Genomic DNA, 19,968 nt, shown 5'->3' with positions numbered 1-19,968 from the left:
AATTTGATGATGTAGTAGGTCAAGAATGCATGTTCTTTTTCCTTCCTGGTTGAAAACTTTATACAATTTGTGACGTCAGGATGATAGAGCAATATGAAGGTAATGTGAACAGAATTCTCTAAAAGTCAAGTTTTCCAGGACACTTCAAAGAACGCTTGACCTCACTCATTCAGAAAGCATGGGTGATGATATTTTCCTTCAAATATTTCAGCAACAAGTCAAGGAAATGCATACTGTTGGTATAATTGTGTAGCAACTTGTGCAATGTTTCTGATTATTCAAATTCATGAAAATTCTTCCGTCGAGACGTTTTCATTGCAACTGATTGACAAATTGCCCTACATCGAGTATGTACGCCCATGATATTTATCATGGCTACTACTAAAACACTGATCAATTCAGTGCTTATTTACGTCGATGTAGGGCAATTTGTCAATCAGTTGCAATGTTTCTGATGTTTCTAATGTATCTTGTCACTGTCTGTGTGAATGGACTGACCACTTTCACTTTGGAGTTCTGGATATCACTATGGATTTCCCCAATATTCTAGAACAAGCTTACTCCCTAATGGGGGAAGTCATGCATATAAGAATTGAAATATGAAAGTTTGTTGTCATTTGGGTCCTTGCTTTTTTCCTCTCTCAGCTGTAATTTATCCAGAAAATACCTTTTGATAATGGCCTTCCTTCCTTTGTCTAATTGACATGGATAATGGTGGCCGCAGCAGAAACTTCCTGAAAGAATAATAGGCTATTTATTTCTGGCGGCTGAATAAATGAAAGTAGGGAAAATAGAAGTATCACGTTCATGATCCTATCAAGACTGTATATTGGGGGAAAGATGATGTCACACAGTAGGAAATTACTCAATGCTTACTTGAGATGAGGAGGGGTGGACATGAGTTAGGGAGGTTATTATCGTTCTCTGACTACGCTTACTGTTTAAAAAGGAAAAGATGAAGAAGGAGAAGAGAGAGAGGAACGGAAGGAAAAGAAGAGCAGATTGTTTGTTATCATTGCTGAGTGGTGTCATACTAAAACCCACTTGTTTTCACAGGATATGCTTGTCCAATGTTTTTGTGATAGTGCAAGCTGCTGAATGGTACATGGCACTAGATTCTACTTGATTAACCTATAGATATAAGTGAAGTGAACCACAGTGGAAGCTGTGGCCAAGCCTGGGGTCTGGTATATATTTTTTGGAGAGCATTTTCCTGCTTTGTGAGCCTGCACTCTGGGTTTGGAAGTAAACAGGCATATTATGAACAGTCATTAACAAGTTGCTGTTGTGTGAATACTTCATTCTCCATATGGAACCAGTGTTGGAACATGGCAATAGTTGTAGCCGATGATATCTTGCATATTTCAGGTTCTGTGCGCAATTCAAACGTTTGGGAAGGATTTTGAATGTGCTGGTAAGTATTCAGCATATGTATCATATTAGTGGTGTTGCAGTGCAGTTTCATTTTAGATAATTCTGAAATGACGAAATCATTGCGAGAACTCTGTAGTCATAACAATGAAAATGACATGAGTTCCACTTTGTTACTTCTTGCTCTATGTTGGGAGAGAAAATCTTGTTAAGTTAAACCTGGAACCAAGGCCACCTAGGTTATGCCATACGATTAAGTTTGCAGGTCATTGTTTAGTGGCACAAAGGGCGATGATGCTTTACGTGGAAAGTTTGCACGAGGTCTCCCATGACGCTCTCATGGTTTTATGATGACATTTCGCTGTAAACAAAAGTACTTTTGTATGGTACTAGTTGGAGGCTATTGCAGATTGTGTTTCAAAAACTGGGGGTGTGTGCCAGCCTTTAGTTGATCCATATAAAGTCATTTGAGCTGTTGACGTTGGTACTGTAATAGCATGACTGCCAGGAAATAAATGGCTGATGACCAGATTTTGCCTGTGGTGTGACTTCAGTACCTATCTGTGGACACTGACGTGCGTAAGCAAAAAAATAAAGAGGGTACACATGACCCCTCTTCATTGCTTCTGATTGGCTACATACTTCATCCCATTTTATGATTGTAAAGCCTGCATCTCGAATGGTCACAAAATGTTCTTGGCAAAGCTCATGTTACCCTTCGTAGTCTCTAAGCAGAAGCAATCTCTCTGTTCAGGTTGGAGAATGCGGTTTTACGTCCTCTATGTGAATCCAAGATGAACATGTTAAAGGGATTGTATAGTTTTGGTTGAGACCTAATTTCAGGTTTCCCACATTTTTTGGTGAGATAATGAGAAACCTCTTATGAAATATGAAAGAGCATGTAATTCCATGAGGAATTCAACGTTTATTTGATGAAAATTGGTTTTGAAATGGCCGAGATATCCAAAACAAAGCGATTCTAGTGAGTGTGGGACCCACACTTTATTACGATCGCTTTGTTTTACTTTGTTTTTGGATGTTTCAGTCATTCCAGACCCGATTTTCATCAAATAAACTTTGAATTCCTCTTAAAATGGTATGCTCTGTACTATTTCATAAGTGTTTTCTTGGTATCTCCCAAAAAGTTAAAAGCCCAATTCTCATCTCCACCAATACTGTACCATCCCTTTAACAGCAGATGTGTCTGCCCCTTTGGGCTTGTGATATTTGTCTGAATGTATTAATGTTTAGTATTGATTCTTGTGCACTGGAATTTCAGACAAAATAGAAGTTTTAATCATCCTGGTTACATGACAAAGTCTGCCATAATTCCTTGTTCTCGTGCTTTGGTTTGTTGTTCCCTTATCTTGGCATTTTAAATCATGAAAGCAATTAAAGGGATGTTATAGTATTGGTAGAGGTGAGGATTCAGCTTTTAAATTTTTGCAAGATACTTAGAAATGACTTCATGAAATATGAAAGAGCATACATTTCTAAGTAGCATTCAAAGTTTATTTCATAAAAATTGACTTCAAAATGGCAGAGATATCCAAGAACAAAATAAAACAAAGTGATCCTCATAAAAGGTGGGTTCCAACCATTTCAAAACTGATTTTCATCAAATAAACTTTGAATTCCTCTTAGAATTGTTTGCTCTTTAATATGTCAAAAAAGTGACTTCTAATTATCTCATAAAAAGTTAAAATCTGAATCCCTTTCTCAACCAAAACTATACCATCCCTTTAAATGGGTCATTAGACATTTAGTGAAAGTATGTCAGACCATGTTTCCTTTGGCAAACTTGAGCCATTTATGTTGGCCCTGATGTCATCTGCTCTGTGCAATGTTATCTGCCCTACAATGTGTGTTGATCTCCCACACATATTTTCAGTGACCCAAGGAAACTTACATGTATATTGCCAGCAATGCAGCCAGTGCTTCTGTATATGTGGACCAGTCAGCCATTAACCCATAGCTTCTGAGATAGGGGTTTATGTCCCATAGATTTGATACAGAACACACCAGATTTTCAGGAGCAATGGGTTAAACAAGCCCTTAGACATTTAAAGAGAGGTACGTTGAGAAGAGAAGAGAAGAAATGAGATCATATCATACTGTGCATTCACATTTACGTTGAAATACATGGTATTTTGCACGGGAATTTGTAATGTGAATGCATTATGCCATGAAAAACATCGCAAAATACTGTGGTATTTAGGATGGTAGTTTAAATTTCACACAAAATAGGTGTGTGAGATTTTGACTGTATTTCATTCATAATTACAATTATTGGTAAATAAATCATTTGGTTAAGTTTGATTGACCTGGTGGCATCCAGTGGCTGTGAGATATCATCAAAAAACTTTTCTTTTTTCTTCCCACTGTGCCATATCGATGATTTTAAAGTTCTTTTGAAGAAAACTTTCTTGTAGGACATCTGTATTATTATCTGTAGACAGAGTAGTGGTCTATGAAAACTGGTAGAATTGTGTGTGTATGTGTGCGTGTGTGCTAGGATTTCACATGATGCTTTTACTTCACTCTGTTTCATTCAAACTGAATCATCTTTCAGTTGGAACCTGTGTTGTCATAAACTAAAAAGTGAACATGCCTGTTGAGCTAGGGCATATGATTGATATGGTAGCAATATATTTTCACCTAATCTTTTCCCCATTACTTGAGGATGTAACAGTTACTTTTTTTTGTATGTGTAAAATTTTGAAATATCTTTGAGTGTGCATAAAATAATACTATAATTTTTGTTCGTTGCTGCTCTCTTTTGAAAACAGCGGTGGTGTCGGCGTTACTTCAAGCTGAGCAGTTCAAACGGCGAGTTATACTTGCAGTACTTCAAAGACAACACCTGCAGCAAACTCAAGGGGAGTATCAACCTGAGGGAGTGTGAACAGGTGGACCAGGGGCTCTCCTTCGAGACACGCAGCAAGCTGAAGGATGCCCACATCTTTGACATCGTGACCCAGCGCCGCAAGTACTTCCTGGTCACGGAGACTGAGGCCGACATGCTTCGCTGGGTACAGAGTATCTGCACGGCCTGCGGGTTCCAGTCCGAAGATTCATGTAAGCAGAAAGACCTAGATGTTTTATCCTTGCATGTTTTGTGTTTTGTTTACATCCAAGCTCATGTGTGGCTCCAGATAACTGTGACTCATGATAATTTGGCTATTAAAAAAGAAAAAATGCGGAAAGAACTTCTGAATGATTTTCATCTTCCTACTGCATGCCCTTTGTTTCCTGCAAACACATTCAAGGTCATGCCTAACTGTAGGAGAACATTCTCAGCGTATTGTCGGAATGCCCTGACGTCTTGTGATTTTCTCTGGGAGACATTGTGAGGCATTTTCAATAGAATGTGGACAAAGTTTGCATTTAGAGCAGTTATGGATAAATGAATCAATTTGTTCAGAAATTACAACAAAAGAATAGGTGTTATGAGTTGTTCCAGATATATAAAGCCATGTTATGTGAAAACACATAGGCAACATGTATTCCCTTTTAATGGCTAACTCTATACTCTTCAGAAATGTGTGTGTTGTGTATGCATGTATGTGCACATTTAGTGAGTATTGAGAGACTGTGCATGTTTGACTGACTGGCTTTGCACTTTGCAGAGTAAATCTATGATTGGTCAAAAGTTTGTTTGAAAAGAAAGGGTAATATTTTATTAGCTCAACTGTGTAAATTTGATCAAAATCAGATAAGAATTAGGGAAGTTAAGAATTTGGGAAGTTAAGAATTTGGGAAAATTTGCTAATTTTAGCCAGACAGTCTTCAAATAGTTGATGTGAATATGCAAATGCGTCAGCTTGTGATGTTCTTACTTCACCAACTTCGAGTAATTGTGTACAAAAACTGCCAAAAAGTCAATTATCTGCTATAAAAGTGTGAAATATAATGTTATTCCTGGCTGAATAACTTCAAAATAATGATCAGTCAGATGTCAGGATTTGAAACTAGAGCGTAGTTGCATTTTAATAAAAACACTGGAAATTTCAAGATTTTGTGTATGGACTATATAGCATGTTTTGTTGGGTGATAATATCATTAACTCACTTACAATACTTACATGCATAAAACAAATCCACTGTTCAAGAACTGTCTTGTGAAAATTAGCAAAATTTCACAGATTCATAAAGTTCTTCTTAATTTCCATCCGATTTTGATCAAGTTTTCACTATTGTGCTTACATCTTTTTTTCTCTCTTAATAAGACTAACTTTTAGCAGGTTCAGAATTCCCCTTTAAATGTTGTTTGTAGGTTCTGGTTGCCAAGGAGACTCGGTTGCTGTTTCTGAACATCTCACGACTCTAGTTAGGAATGAATATTCGTAGACCTGATAACAAACATTTTTGTAGTCAGAAAATGAACATTTGTATGTGGTCTACAGACGTTTAGATTGATGTGATCCGATTCTGTGTGGTCTATAAGGTCCTACTCTCCATGTCATCTAGAGAAATCTTGGCTGTACAGTATGTCCCCCAAAAAATTACAATCGGATTTTTGCCTTGATAACTTCCAATATGATTAAACTGTCTGAATGCTATTTCAGGGTCTAAAAATATAACATCTTACCTATATTTTGCAGAAAACCCCATTCAATTTGGTTAAGTGGTCACAGAGAAATGTGAATCATTGGGAAGCATGTCATGGATGTGATTCTTCCAAGTTTAGCACTCGGATGCTCTTGGAACTGCATATTAATATGTGAACACAATAGACAGAACTTGGAGGGAAGGGATTCCTGACATGGTCTACAAAAATCCTCATTTCTCTTTGACCACCAAAGCAAATCGGATGGGGTTTTCTGCAAGACGTGGGTAATATGTTATAGTTTCATACCCTGACATTGTATTTGGATAGACTTGCTATTTTTAAAGTTATCATTGTGGAGGGTCCCGTTGTAATTTTTTGGGGGGACATACGGTGTAGTATATTTCCCAAATCCTTAACTTACCCAATGCTAGTACTAGACCTTAACCACTTTTCCAAGCACTTATCAAGCTATTTAAAACATGATACATTTACACAGGTATTGATGACACAGACCTGTCTGAATATAGGTTGTGGTTAGTAAAAAAGAGACAGTATTATGATAGGTTTAGCTAAATCTACATATCAGGGGATTTATGTCCCATATTTTGGCATGATGATCACTTGTTTCTCTCACTTCTTTTTTCCTGTTTGTGGAAGATTGATTTTAATCTCTTGTACCCTGAGTGGTACAGTCCGTTAACAAGTGATTTTCTGATATAAATGATTTTTCATAGCGTGGCATTTCCTTCCTCGTTTAAAGAGAGAATATGAAAAGAAGAAAGTGGGATGAGCTCTGTGTCCTGTTTTGACGGATGAATTGTAGGATTTTCACGGATGTAGTGGATATGATGCATGAACACATCATAATGTCGACTTTGGAGTATTACTTATCCGTGCAAGTGAACATGAGTGTCCACAATGAAAGGTGTTTCCCAGAGCAGTCAGAAGAGCATTTCCGTTGGTGTAATACAGCTGATTTGTGCACCAGGAACGCTTCCTGTTTTCGATGATCAGTTATTTTGTTTGATGGATTTAGATTGATTTTGTTGTTGTTAATTGTTGCCATCATTGATTGTGCTGGCACCACAGTTAAAGTTCATGGTAGCCTCAAAAACACAAAGCATGGGTAAGGGTGATGAAATGAAGAAATGAAGGATTTACCTGGAATTTGATGAGATGTATGTACAACAAGTAGTATCACCCTGACAACGTTCCTTTGTCAGGCGGAGATCAGAGATGTTACGTGAGCTAGTCTTGAAGGCTACTTCTAGCTAACTCTCCTGCGTGGGAAGGGAAAAAGAACAAGTATCAAAATGATAAGAACTACACTCATGGAGGTTCATGGTAAGGGTACCTTTACCTTCCATGACATATTATGTATGATATAAGTCCGATGTCGTGTCAATGTCAATGGAATGGCGTTCAGTGCCCTTGGCATTTATAGAGAAATTCTTTGAAGAGCTTTATAATTTTCCCATGTTACTTAATTATGATTAACAAAGCACACTGCAGGAAATCATGCAAGTTATTCTTGGTCTAGGGGAAGGTGCATGCCAGTGGCTTGTTAATCACATTAGTGCTTATTAAAGCAATAATTGACAGATGATGTCACTGACAGAATGTGGTTAAAGGAATTTGTTTTATTTTATTTCTTTAGTAGATGTATCTAAGTAATCTGAAGTAAAAAAGTCAAAAATTATGAAAGATAAGGCATGTATTTAGATAATCATTTGGCAATACAGATAATGCTGAGGGTATCAGGAGTCAACACAAGTCATCATGTATTTGCATAACATCTAGTTTCTTTAAGTGGCTGGTATTGATCAGTGCAAATCACCCCACATAAAAATTTAGAACTCCAAAAGCTCAAATATTCCATGGTCCACAATGGAGAAAGAGCTTTTAGAATACCCTTGATATTACCTCATCAGAGCTGCCACGATGTCCAATACAACAAGCAAGCATTGTCTCATTTAACTTCTAATGCAATGAGCACTTTGGAAAATACGCAACTAAAGAAAAAAAAAACCAACAACAATGTAATGTGATGAGCTGTCATTAAAGGGAGACTCAACTCCAAGTTTAAGATTGTACTGTAATGAAGAGAATAAATGCTAAACAAACAGATTAGTGGGATAATGTAAAGGAAGAGTGAAGAAAAGCTATGTTTATTTTTGTTGGACAGTAACCATGGTCACCATCCTGTATGCAAATTAGATGAGACTCTGATGTCATTGTCTCAATGCTCTGCAAATGGTTCATGCATATTGTCTAGTCTTGGGCAAGTCCAAGATAAGGTCCCCTCAGAAGGCAAAAATTCATCTTTGCTTAATATTGACATGTTTGGTATCATTTTGAAGCTTATGAGTTGAAGTTTTGATTTCCATGGAGGAAAAAATTATATAACGTAAATTTATGCAAATTTCAAGGGCTTCATTTGCATAATTGTGAAACACAGCGTTACGTATGGGACATTTATAAAAATTCATATTAATTCAAAGGAAAGCAAATGATATTTGATTAATATGTGGACATAAGAAGTTCATCAAATAGTTGAACTTTGTATGAAAATTTAGGGATTATGCAAATGAGTATGCAAATTAGCTCGTGTCCTATCATTAGATGTCCCATACGTAACAAATTGAGGTCATTTTTTAAGGTTTTTTCTGAAATTGCTATGGTTATATTAATGCCCTTTTGGAAAGTTCTAATTTATTGTTTAGAGAAATTAAATACCATAGAAAAAAGAAAAAGCAGCAAAAGGAATATTTTTTATGAGGCATTGAAATAATGTTACGTATGGGACAAATGCGTTACGTATGGGACATCCTCATACATAATGCATGTGAATGCATGTAGCTAGCTGGGAAGGTCTCTCAGTACACAAATGGTCAATCATCCTGAAGAAAGCATCCCAACATTGTAACTACTTTTTGAGTTATAGACACTTTAAACAATACATGTACTTGACTGAACAATTTTCAGAAAGGGGGAGTGGAAAATGGCAAAATACACAATGAAAAATCAGCATTAAAGGGATTGTATAGTTTTTTGTAGAAACGGGGATTCAGTTTTCAACATTTAATGAGATGATTGGAAACCAATTATATGAATTACTAAAGAGCATACAATCCTAAGACAGGAGGAATTCAAAGTTTAGTGACCGAGATCCAATTTGAAATGGTTGTGATATAAATATTAAAAAAAAAAATAAAGTAAAATGATTTTTTTTTATTGCAAGTGATACAAAAAATTGTCCTTATTCAGGTTTCAATAATAGCCACGACAAAATTCATGGGTATACATACTGAGGTGTGACTCGAATCAATGACCTGACTGCTAGACAGACATCATATATCTACTCGATCACTGAGGTTCCACGCAGCAGGTATTGCTTAATTATAAAAATTAATATTTCTTTTGTCAAGTTGTTTTTTATTGAAACTAAATGGCAAACTGCCCATCATCAATGGATTTTAATAAACACTTTAAACTATTCAATTTTTCAGTAGTAACTATCCTGATAGAAATAGGGCATACACGTGTACATACTCCGGTTGGTCATAAAAATATAGAATATGATTAAATATGATTATGATGGTAAATATTTGGGGAATATTGTTCCCTTGTCAATCTGAATCAGTATTTGAGTAGTTTCAACTGATTCCATTTCAATAATTATGCAAAAAAATTTTATATGGGTATTTTGCAAAATTATTTTGCAAAATACCCATAAACGTGTCTCTCCACACACTAAACGAATGGGGGACAAAGGGCATGCATACTCAGGTTGGTCATAAAAATATAAAAATATGATTGAATAAGACTAGGATGGTGAATATTTGGGGAATATTGTTTCCTTGACAATCTGGATCAGTATTTGAGTAGTTTCAACTGATTTTACTTCAATAATTATGCAAAATACCCATAAACATGGTTCTTCACACACTAAATGAATGGGGGACAAACTGTCCCATACGTAACTGTCCCATACGTAACACGTCATGTCTGTCTTTAATTAGAGCCTGTAATTAGAGCTTTTTACCTAATGACACGAAACTCACCTGTGATAATCTTGAGTGTTGTGACTTTCATCACAGTGAGTTACAAGTTGTAGAATGAAATACTTTCAGAGAGTTTTGAGGTTGAAAAAAATGTTCAAAAAAACAAAATTTTTCTGGTCCCATACGTAACGGCACTTATTTTCTCTTCTAGAATATAATTGTGAAGGTCATTTTTCTCCATTTTTTGCATGATTATACTTCTCCTAAATATCAATCACCATGATAAAGTTTAATATGATCAAAAGCCATTAACACTATTTTTCAGGTCATAAAAGTCTCTGAATGTCCCATACGTAACGCGCGTGTTATCTTGGACTTGCCCTCTTTTGTCAAGAGTACAGCGAGTGTAATACCCTCTTCACAAAGTCATTGTAAGCTAGATTGTTACAACTACAGAACAATATGATTTTTGAGCTGTGATTCCACCTTCTTGAATTTATGCAAAATTTGAAAGGTAAAAGGAGATTATTTAGTGAAGATTTTTGTGAGAGCAAAATAGGAAACCCATGAGGCCATGTCATCCCCTCATCTAATCTACATACTCTAAAGCAAGATATTTTCATGCCATGAGTTTTTTGCAAATTGGAGCAGACGGCCTTTGCTGCGGCATGAAATTTTCGCGAATTACTACTATATTCAATGCATATAGTGAAGACAAGAACTTTTGCGTGCATCTTAATTTTGCGAATCTTGGCTCTCACGAAATTCACGATCTGATTTCTTGTGATTGACTAGGACCATTACCACTATCTTGTAGAAACATGTATTCTGTAACTTTCATATTTTTGGTTGTACCATTTCAGTGAAACAATTTTTACAGAAACCTTAGGTGTTTTGTTTGAGTTTGCTCTTCTTCTCAAAGTTGACTTGAACACGGAGTCGATTCTCTCCCCCCTGGTAAAGAGGGAAGTCACTGAAACAAATACATACACGTCATTCCACTACTGACGCAGGAGGTGTAGCTCCATTGTGTACATGCCTGAGAGTCTGGCCACCACAAGGGGATCTCCCATCTCGTCAACAATGTCTCACAAACATTTGACAGGCCAAAAGGGGATTTCCCTCTCTGACTTTTTTTTTTTTCTCAGACTGAAAGGGTGAGAATCTTACTAGGAGTAAATCTCTTGTTTGGGAGGACTATGGTATTGCCTCCTAGTGCTCTCTGTGAGGTCATTGTATTGAATTGTTGGGGCCAATAAGGACCCTCATTCTTCTGGATTTAGAGTTATGGAGTTACATTGTACCTGAAAAGCATAATCCACAGTGTTGCCAAGTGGTGTGTTTGTACCATATTTAGTACAGTTATGCTTCTTTTTTTTTTTCATCAAAAGTGAGAAAATATTGCTGTAAAAGGAAAAAGGGAAATGTTCAGTTTCAAAGCTTTCATCTAGCATAAAAATAATTTTTCCTATTTCATGAATTTTTTTTTTCCCTTCAGAAAATGCTTTTACTATGAGTTAAGTGTATGGGTTTTTCATGGGTGTGTTTTGTTTCTTTCTTGCTTGCTTGTAGTCAGGGGGGTTGGTTTGTTGAGGTTTGTAACCCTGTGAATCATAGCTGGCTAGAACTATGGACAATTTGGGTTGTGGCTGCAATCATCAAACACAAACACAAACAATCAAGTAAGCATGATCTGAAAAATGTTTTGGGTGCACACCAAGTTTGAGAGTTGTGTGGTATAACATTATTTCCTTGTCTAATGCGCATACATCTGGTTGCAGCTCATATCACAGTTGGATAATTTTGAAGTATGATATTATAGCCTCATTAAATTTTCACATCTAATTTCGTTGATATCACTGTTCCGAGAAAAAAAATGAAACTCTAAACTTCTCTTACATCTATGTGACGTCTAATGAACATCATACCATTCTGTTTGCTTGCGTTTGCTCATGTCTATTTAAAAAAGTTCCTTGAATGTTGAGCAGACTTTACAGTGCATGGCATCCAAATGTCTGTTGCAGGCCACCAGCTAAACAACCTCATTTTACTTCAAGTAGGCATTCTGTGCAATGATAGCAGTTGTATAAAGCTTTACCCTGTATTACAAGTGTACTGTACCTCCTTGTCATGTAGCTATAAAACCTTTTTATCTTTCTCCCATTTCATTTTACTGCCTGTAATGGCTACTGTTGGCCTTATAACTGATAACAACGAGAGCAGCGGCCTGATCATACGCCTTCAAGTATGAGTAGAAGGCTCAAAAATTGCATTTCACTCTGGGAGTCATGTTTTGTAAATTAGAAAAATAGGTGCTTTATAACATTCTACATTTGTCGCTGATGATATTGATATATGAAATGATGCAGAATATTCATAATATATTGAAATAGAAATCTATTCTGCGTTGTTGTTGTTAGGGTTTTTTTTTTTTGCCCAAGTGAAAGTACCTAAGCAGATTTTCGAATGTGGACTGTGGAGTGTACCAAAGAAATGGAAGGGAACATTCTACAATATGACACACAATGAAAGCACACAATGTCTCACCTATGGGACACATTTATTAATGATGAAATGGTTTTGAAATGTGGAGTTGGGATATACTTGGAAAATTCATTTTCATTTAAAACAAAGATGAGAGAAAGTTGTAAATGTAGCGAATAAGTCACAGCTTGTTTTTTATTTGAATGTTGGCCATTATACAGATATATGTACAACAAAGTGTGCGTTATCAGAATTTGCAAGTAGCATGTCCACATACCCTTTCCAGTAGGCCCCTATACCTTCATCAATGTTGTAATTAGGCAGTGTAGCTGAAGATGAAGCATTTTTCTTTTGTGCATATCTCACATTTTGCTATGAATATAAAACCAACTGACATACACTGTATGACATAGCATTGTGCATTTACTGTTTACACATCAACTTCTTTTGAAAATTTCATTAAAAAAAACTCCTAAGTGGCCTTTGATTCTTTTCATTTGCATACAAGATAATATTCAGTCATATGGTAGCTGCCCCATGTCATACAAGAGAGCTTTTTAATCTCCATGTAAACAAGTTATACATTGACATCTATATCAATTTCCGAGCTAATAATACTTGTGCAGGAATTAGTGAATGATTTAGTCGCTTTTTTATGTTTGCTGATTGACTGGGCAGCTAAATGTGAACAGTTTTAGAAATAGAGTGATGTCAGGTTGATGATGGATAGATAGAAACGGAAGCAAGTAAGGCGAAGGAGGATGTGAACAATTGCCAAATGTGAAGGATATATATATATATATATATATATACACAGAGCTGTATATATATATATATGTAGATATATATGCATTTCTCATTCAGCTTTGCTGATCCAAAATTGGCTTTCACAGACTAAGTTTTAGTGCAGTAGCAGCGCACATCAGCGGGTGTTTTGCAGTTGCCATAGTAGCCTATTACTACAAGAGTCGCAGGCACTTTACCCTTTTCCTGTTGGCGAGGGGGCGTTCCTTCAGATGCAAATAACAGCCCATGTAAACTTCAGCTGGCAAATGTTGGAGATACAGATAATATCACTTTGCGTACTCCTGATTGCGCCTCTTGAAAATCACAGAACCACCTGCAGCACCGCTAAAATTTCCACACTTGTGTAGGCCCTTCGTCTGTTTGTATGTGGCGGATGTAGGATTGTGATGATATGTGTGTTCCTTTGCCTGGTTCATGTTAGTCCTGTGTCTTCCTTCTCTTTCACGTTAACTTTCTCAGTCCTGTCAGGAATGGCCCGTTCAAAATCAATAGGTTTTAGGCTAGTGGTCTCAAGAGGCTTTATAAAGTGGTCCACTGGTCTGAGTGCATCAATCAGAATTGATTACAACTATGGAATTGTTTAACACTTGAGGTGAAGTTGAGTAGGCTTAGACTAGATTCCGTAGTCACTGCTTGCACACTATTCCAATTATACACATGAAAAGACATGTGCATCATCTGTTTTATAGAACGGGGGACAAATCTTTGCCAGAAATCCATTGTTTTAGTCATATTTGCTGTAATCAACAATGCTTGGCCAGTTTACTCGGATGCATTTGCTTTTGGCTTGCCATAGACGCAATGGTGCTTCAGTAATTACTGGATGCACGGTAGATTTACCGGTTGCATAGCTAGCCGTTTCTTACTCTACTAGGTGCTTGAACGCATGCTGTTAAGTGTGCAAACTCTTGCTACTTGTTATTACTGGATGCATGGCTAGTTATCTCTTGCTAAGTGCATGAACTTCTTTGCTACAAGTGTGTGATTACAGGTGATAGCAAGTGTGTGATCACGATGATTATTTGATATCGAACGTGCAGCCAGTAAAAATTGATACACTGCTCTCGACCAATGAAATTGCAGAATTTTCTAGACCCATTCCATAAAATCTCCTGAGATAGTTGTGACAAGTTTAGACTCACTGCTTCTTTCATGGAGTAGAGGTTGGCAGTGAGAGAAACCTTTTAGTAATCAGGGATTAACCCTTTTGTAGCCATTGTGTAAATATGCAATTGCTATTGTACATGACAGTTTTGCCATTGGCTACTATGAAAGCTTGTCGGCTCAATACTGTCAGGAGCCACATTGAAATGAGTTTTACATGTCCATTATGTACTCAGCAGTCTTTTCTACATTATGACTCTGTGAACCAGCTTGAATAAAGTCCTTGATTGTCATCAATTCGTGCCTATTAAGATGTTTATCTGTTTACTATTAAACTTTCCTTGTTTTCCTTGTATGCTTTATAGCTCATTATGACAAGGGAACTTTTCATTGATGGCCTTAAACTCCTGCAATTGTAGTACACATGTACCATGATATCCAGCTGATTTCCGTGGAAGCCTTCATTCATAATCTGCATTTTATCATATTCACCCTGAACTTGCCCATATCATTGAAAGTCAAGCATCCCACCCCTATACACCTACACACCAGGTTTGTTTTGAAGCATAAAAGAAGCAATTGCCTGACGAAATGCATCTGAATTCCTGGTACTGTTGCAACGTTAAAAGAGAGTTACTGCATACAGCTCGTAATGAGTACATTCAGAGGAGGTGCAGGCATTAAACAGTCGTACTATTAGCTGTTGTGATATGTAACTCACTGGCCTTGAATCAAAGTATACCCAGTGATATGTGTTAATTATTTATAACTTAGCATGAATGTGGCACTATGCCCATTTGAAGTTTTCATGTCACGAGCATGTTGTTTATCAAAGGTTAAAGCAACTCTTAAAAGCATATGACCACACAGTATATTCATATGAGTGAAAGTAAAATCATATCCCTTTAAATTTGCATGTAAGGAGTTTTTTTCATTTATATTGTGTGTTTGTTGTGCATTGTTCCTGTTTATAGCATTTTCCATTTTCACTTCTAAGCATTTTGAGCATGTGGATGTAGTGCTGTGTAAATAATCATTATTATTATTATTATTGTTATTATTATTATTATCATTATTATTATTATTATTATTAGTAGTAGTAGTAGTAGTAGTAATAGTAGTAATATTATTCAAAGGGAACATATTTTAAACATACAGCTCATGGTATTGATGTTTGCTTTTCATTTTAGACTGAGATAGATTTATGGTAGGGGATCACTGTGCACAATTTATTACACGATGGGACACTTAATAATCCCATAGCAAGAGGAAGAATCGGATGGAAAAAGAAATACGGTGGTAAAAGGTGGCACAATGAGCAGCAATGTACTAACTCCTTCATGCTTTTCACTACCAACTATAAAGGTACTCTGATGTAGCCTATTGCTGCATTTCATGGTCATATGAGATCAAGATTCACTTCATCCTTCTTGCCAGGCTGAGTGTTTCGTTTAATGCATATTTCATAAGAACCATACCGCTTGGCACTTTTACTTATATATGCCATATTGGTGGCTGAGAGGATTTCAGATTTTCAAAAATGCTATAACACTTTTTCTTTCCCCTTCTAGCCTGCATACAACAATTTGTCGTTGTATAAAGTGCGCTTTGATGTGGAGGTTTAAAGCTTCTAGCAGCAAGCGATACCGAGAGTTTAGATGGGATACGAGCACTAGAATGGCATCCAGTTTCTCCTCTCATAGCTTGTGTACCAGCAACCAGCTTGAACATTAGTTACCTATACTTCTTTGCATAGCATTGGGCAGTATTCCAACATCAAAATAAAGCATGACATTGAGTACACACTCCCCATAGGAAAAGGAGGAAGAAAGATGTCATATTTTTGTGCACAATATCCCACATGCCCATAAAATCAGTCAACACAGTGCAGAAGTTCACCTTGAGTCAATAAACATGAATGTTTGTCTTTTGTTCAAAGTGCAATAGACAAAAGTGTTGCATACAAGTAGCTACTTGTATCTATACCAACAGGAAGGGGGGGGGGGGGGGAGTGGGTTAAGAAAGATACTTAAATGCTATCTTGTGTGACGTGTGAACTGTCAATACGCGTGTACACAGACAAACTAGTAGGGTGTTAATCATGATCCATATACCAAAATTTTTGTGCCTGTTTTTGTGGACAGAAATATCCCACTAATTACAATTATGATAAAATGTCAACCAAACTGCACACGTCTGAAATCTGCTAAAATGAAGACCCTTTCCCTTGTGTTGAAGTGCTATTGTGATGTTTGATGATTGAATAGAAAATCTAATAGATTATTTGCTCCAGCATTCAGACACTAGCTGTGGTACAAATTATCGCACTATTTCTCAAGTAATCCTGATAAATTCCGTAATAATCATAAGATTTCCTGAAACTTGGATTGCGATGCTGAACACGCTACTTAGTGAGATTTCTTATGCCCACACTGGCAAAAATCTCAAGATAGACAGTTAGCGTGTAATTTCCCTTAGCAATTGTTTTCGATAGTTTTAATGGTGACACAACATTTGCTCCTGCGACAATTGCTCAGGTCTTATTTCTCCAAGGACTCTAGGGTTAGGGTTAGGGTTGTGATAGGGTTTTAAGTTTAGTTTTACATGAGGATTAAGATTAGGGTTAGGATAATGTTTGTGGGTAGAATTTATTTTTGGCTTAGCATGTAGATATTTCATTGGAGCAATTGTTGCAGGAGCAAATGTCATGGAACCAGTTTTGACTGGTAACAAAGTGATATATATATATGACATATTATATTACTGACTAGACATTAGTCTGACCACACTGAGGAAGGTCCGAGGACTACTTTGTATTTATCATTTCAGCTGTTTCAGTATTCTGTCAGCTCAGACTGATGCAAAGGAAATTGTTCACACATGTCATGACTATGGGCATTTTATATCGTTTTAAATTACATAGAAATCTATCATTTATGAAGTGTCAAATAGAATAATGATAAGAAGAAAAGGGATCAATAACAATTGTGCTAATCCACTACTATTTCTACTATGACCACTACTACAACTGCTCCTTATAGTGATGACTAATAGTAATGATGGTGATAATAACAATCCAATATTCAGACTTTCGTTGAATTAGTCAAAATGATTAATTTTGGGCGTAATTGTATGACTTAAAGCTTCATTTGCAAACTGATATTTACTTTAAAGAGCTGGGGAACAGGGTGGCACGAGGTTTGCTCCTGCGACATTTGCTCCGGTGTAATTTTTTCCAAGGACTTAGGGTTAGGGTAAGGGTATGATAGGGTTTTAGATTTAGTTTAATGCGCAGATGAGGACTAGGATTAGGGTTATGTTGTGAGTAGGTTTTATGTGTGGCTTAGCGTGCAGATATTTCATGGGAACAATTGTCGCTGGAGCAAATTTCATGGAACCAGGGAACAGTGATGATCACTTTATATGATGCAGTTTAAAGAAGAGATGTCAAAGTAAATGACTTGCTATCCTTGGCAGGTATTGATTAAGAAGTTTTCAAAGACCCAAGATTCCTCAAAGGGACCCGTATCAGTTTAATGGGCAGGGCATATGATTGATATTATGTGATTACAAAGTCAAGATAATGCAAGCGAGAGTAGAAACAGAAACACTGCAACATAAAAACCTAATATGATAGAGGCCTAATGTTTGATGTCATCCAGGGTATCTCCTGGTATCTATGGCGACATCTTCCGAGGCCAGCTCTAAGTGAAATGCTCCTTATTGCTTTAAAGGGATGGTATAGTTTTGGTTGAGATGGGGATTCAGATTTCAACTTTTTGCAAGATAATCAGAAACCACTTATGAAATATTAAAGAGCACACAATTATTCTGAGATAAATTCAAAGTTTGTTATTTATTTATTTCAAAGTCTGTTTGATGAAAATTGGTTTTGAAATGGCTGAGATGTCATAAAGTAAAACAAAGTTGTCCTAATAAAAGGTGGGTCCCACCTTTCATTGGGACCTCTTTGTTTTTAGATATCTCGGCCATTTCAAAACATATTTTCTTCAAATAAACTTTAAATTCCTCTTAGAATTGTATGCTCTTTTACACTTCATAAGAAGTTTCTCATTATCTCACAAAAAAAGTTGGAAACATGAAACCCATCTCAACCAAAACTATACTATCTTTTAAAGCTAAAGTGTTGTTTTGGATGGGCCAAGAAATGAAAAAGTAATCCTCCCTCCCCCCCCCCCCCCCCCCCAATTAGTACAGCTTGACGATTAACTCCCAATCCATGGTGCTTTGTTAGGAAATCAATCCCATGCTCGTCATAGAGGTACACTTGTAGTCCACTATGTGTTGATATGAAGTATGTATTGTGCATTTATATTGTCAGCTTCAAAATGCTTCATTGACTGTGCAGGATTCAGATTTCAGATCTTCAGGAAAATTTGTTTTGTTTTGTTTTGTTTTGTTTTGTTTTGTTTTGTTTTGTTTTGTTTTAATGAAAGTACAGCTGTCACGAAGAGCATGAGGGTAGTGATTAGCATATCTGCACTCAAAATTGCATGCAGTGCGTTAGTGTTTGTGCTGTGGTAAATGTGTGTTTGTTGTGTTATCAGTGTTGTGTGTTTGCGTGTAACGTGTGTGTATATGGTATGTGTTGTGGGGCACATACAGGAAGAGCTATTGATGTTTAGTTTTGATAGTGCTCAAACATTTATAAGAAGCTCCACACAGACTAGCTTTAAGTATTTCATGTCTCAGATGCATCGTGGGTAAAAGCTAGTGGTGTAGCCAGCAAATGGCTTTTGTTATTTTGCACACACAAAAACGAAGTTAACTCTCCTTGTCCCGAAAAGATTAAGAAATTTAATAGAGCGCTCATCTTTACCCTAATGTATGAATGTAAAAAAAAAAGGGTGGCACTGATGAAAAAAGAAAGCCTTATATAGCACTGATGTAAAGTAACAGCAAAAAGCTTGATCAATTCAGTGATTTTGTGTGACACCTTTTGTGGTCGTACCTGGTTCAGACCAGGCAGACAGTTGCAATATTGACATCTGGTACTGTATACACCATATATGTAGCTATTTTGAATAATTGGCGCATCGGGACTTCCCAACAATTTCTTAAGTGGTTAAATTCGCGATTGTGGAGTACAACTGTACTGAATAAAGAAATGTATACGTGTGCGTCATGGTCATATCGGGATCAGAGTCATTATTTTTGCGTGTCTTTAATTTCACGAATAGGACCTGACTTGCAAAATTAGCAAAAATAAAAACCTAGCGAAATATTCAGCGTATACCTCTGAAGGATGTCAGAATTTTGTCTGCTGCATTTGGTGCTTTAGTAAATCATCAGGGTGGTGAGAGACATTCCAGGCAGTGAAAAAAAAAAAAATTTTGCTCAGTCGTAGTAGAATAAAACTTTCTTCACTCCAAGATGTTATCCTTTCAATTTTGAAAGCCATGTCCAATGATTTGTGTGTGTCAGACTCATTAGATTTCATACTTTACTCATTCTACTTTTTCGTAGGATAATTGGTATTCTGTTCCAAATGGATTGTGTTTTCCCTTCAGTGGTTGCAGAGAGTATAAAGCTATGTAGACTGATAGATGATTTGCGGAGCTAAATTTCCCATTTGTCCATATTTCTGTCTGTGGCACTAAGTAAAGTTTATAACAGTCCCATGTGG

At 36.6% G+C, this 19,968-nt stretch overlaps 1 protein-coding gene across 1 annotated transcript in view; it reads left to right on the top strand.

The window, feature by feature from the left end:
• Nucleotides 1–19,968, top strand: part of LOC139712314 (uncharacterized) — a 73,840-nt gene that overhangs the window by 42,036 nt on the left and 11,836 nt on the right. Inside the window, exon 2 of the mRNA XM_071624152.1 lies at nt 4,161–4,449. Within this exon, the coding sequence (XP_071480253.1) occupies nt 4,161–4,449 (289 nt within the window). The remainder of the gene's footprint in view (nt 1–4,160; nt 4,450–19,968) is intronic.

The sequence above is a fragment of the Diadema antillarum genome, unplaced genomic scaffold, assembly GCF_040938485.1.
Source record: "Diadema antillarum isolate AM-2024a unplaced genomic scaffold, OU_Dant_1.0 seq00001791_RagTag, whole genome shotgun sequence".
NCBI lineage: Eukaryota > Metazoa > Echinodermata > Echinoidea > Diadematoida > Diadematidae > Diadema > Diadema antillarum.
The sequence above is the reverse complement of the archived record's forward strand: the minus strand, read 5'-3'. Positions and strand labels throughout refer to the sequence as shown.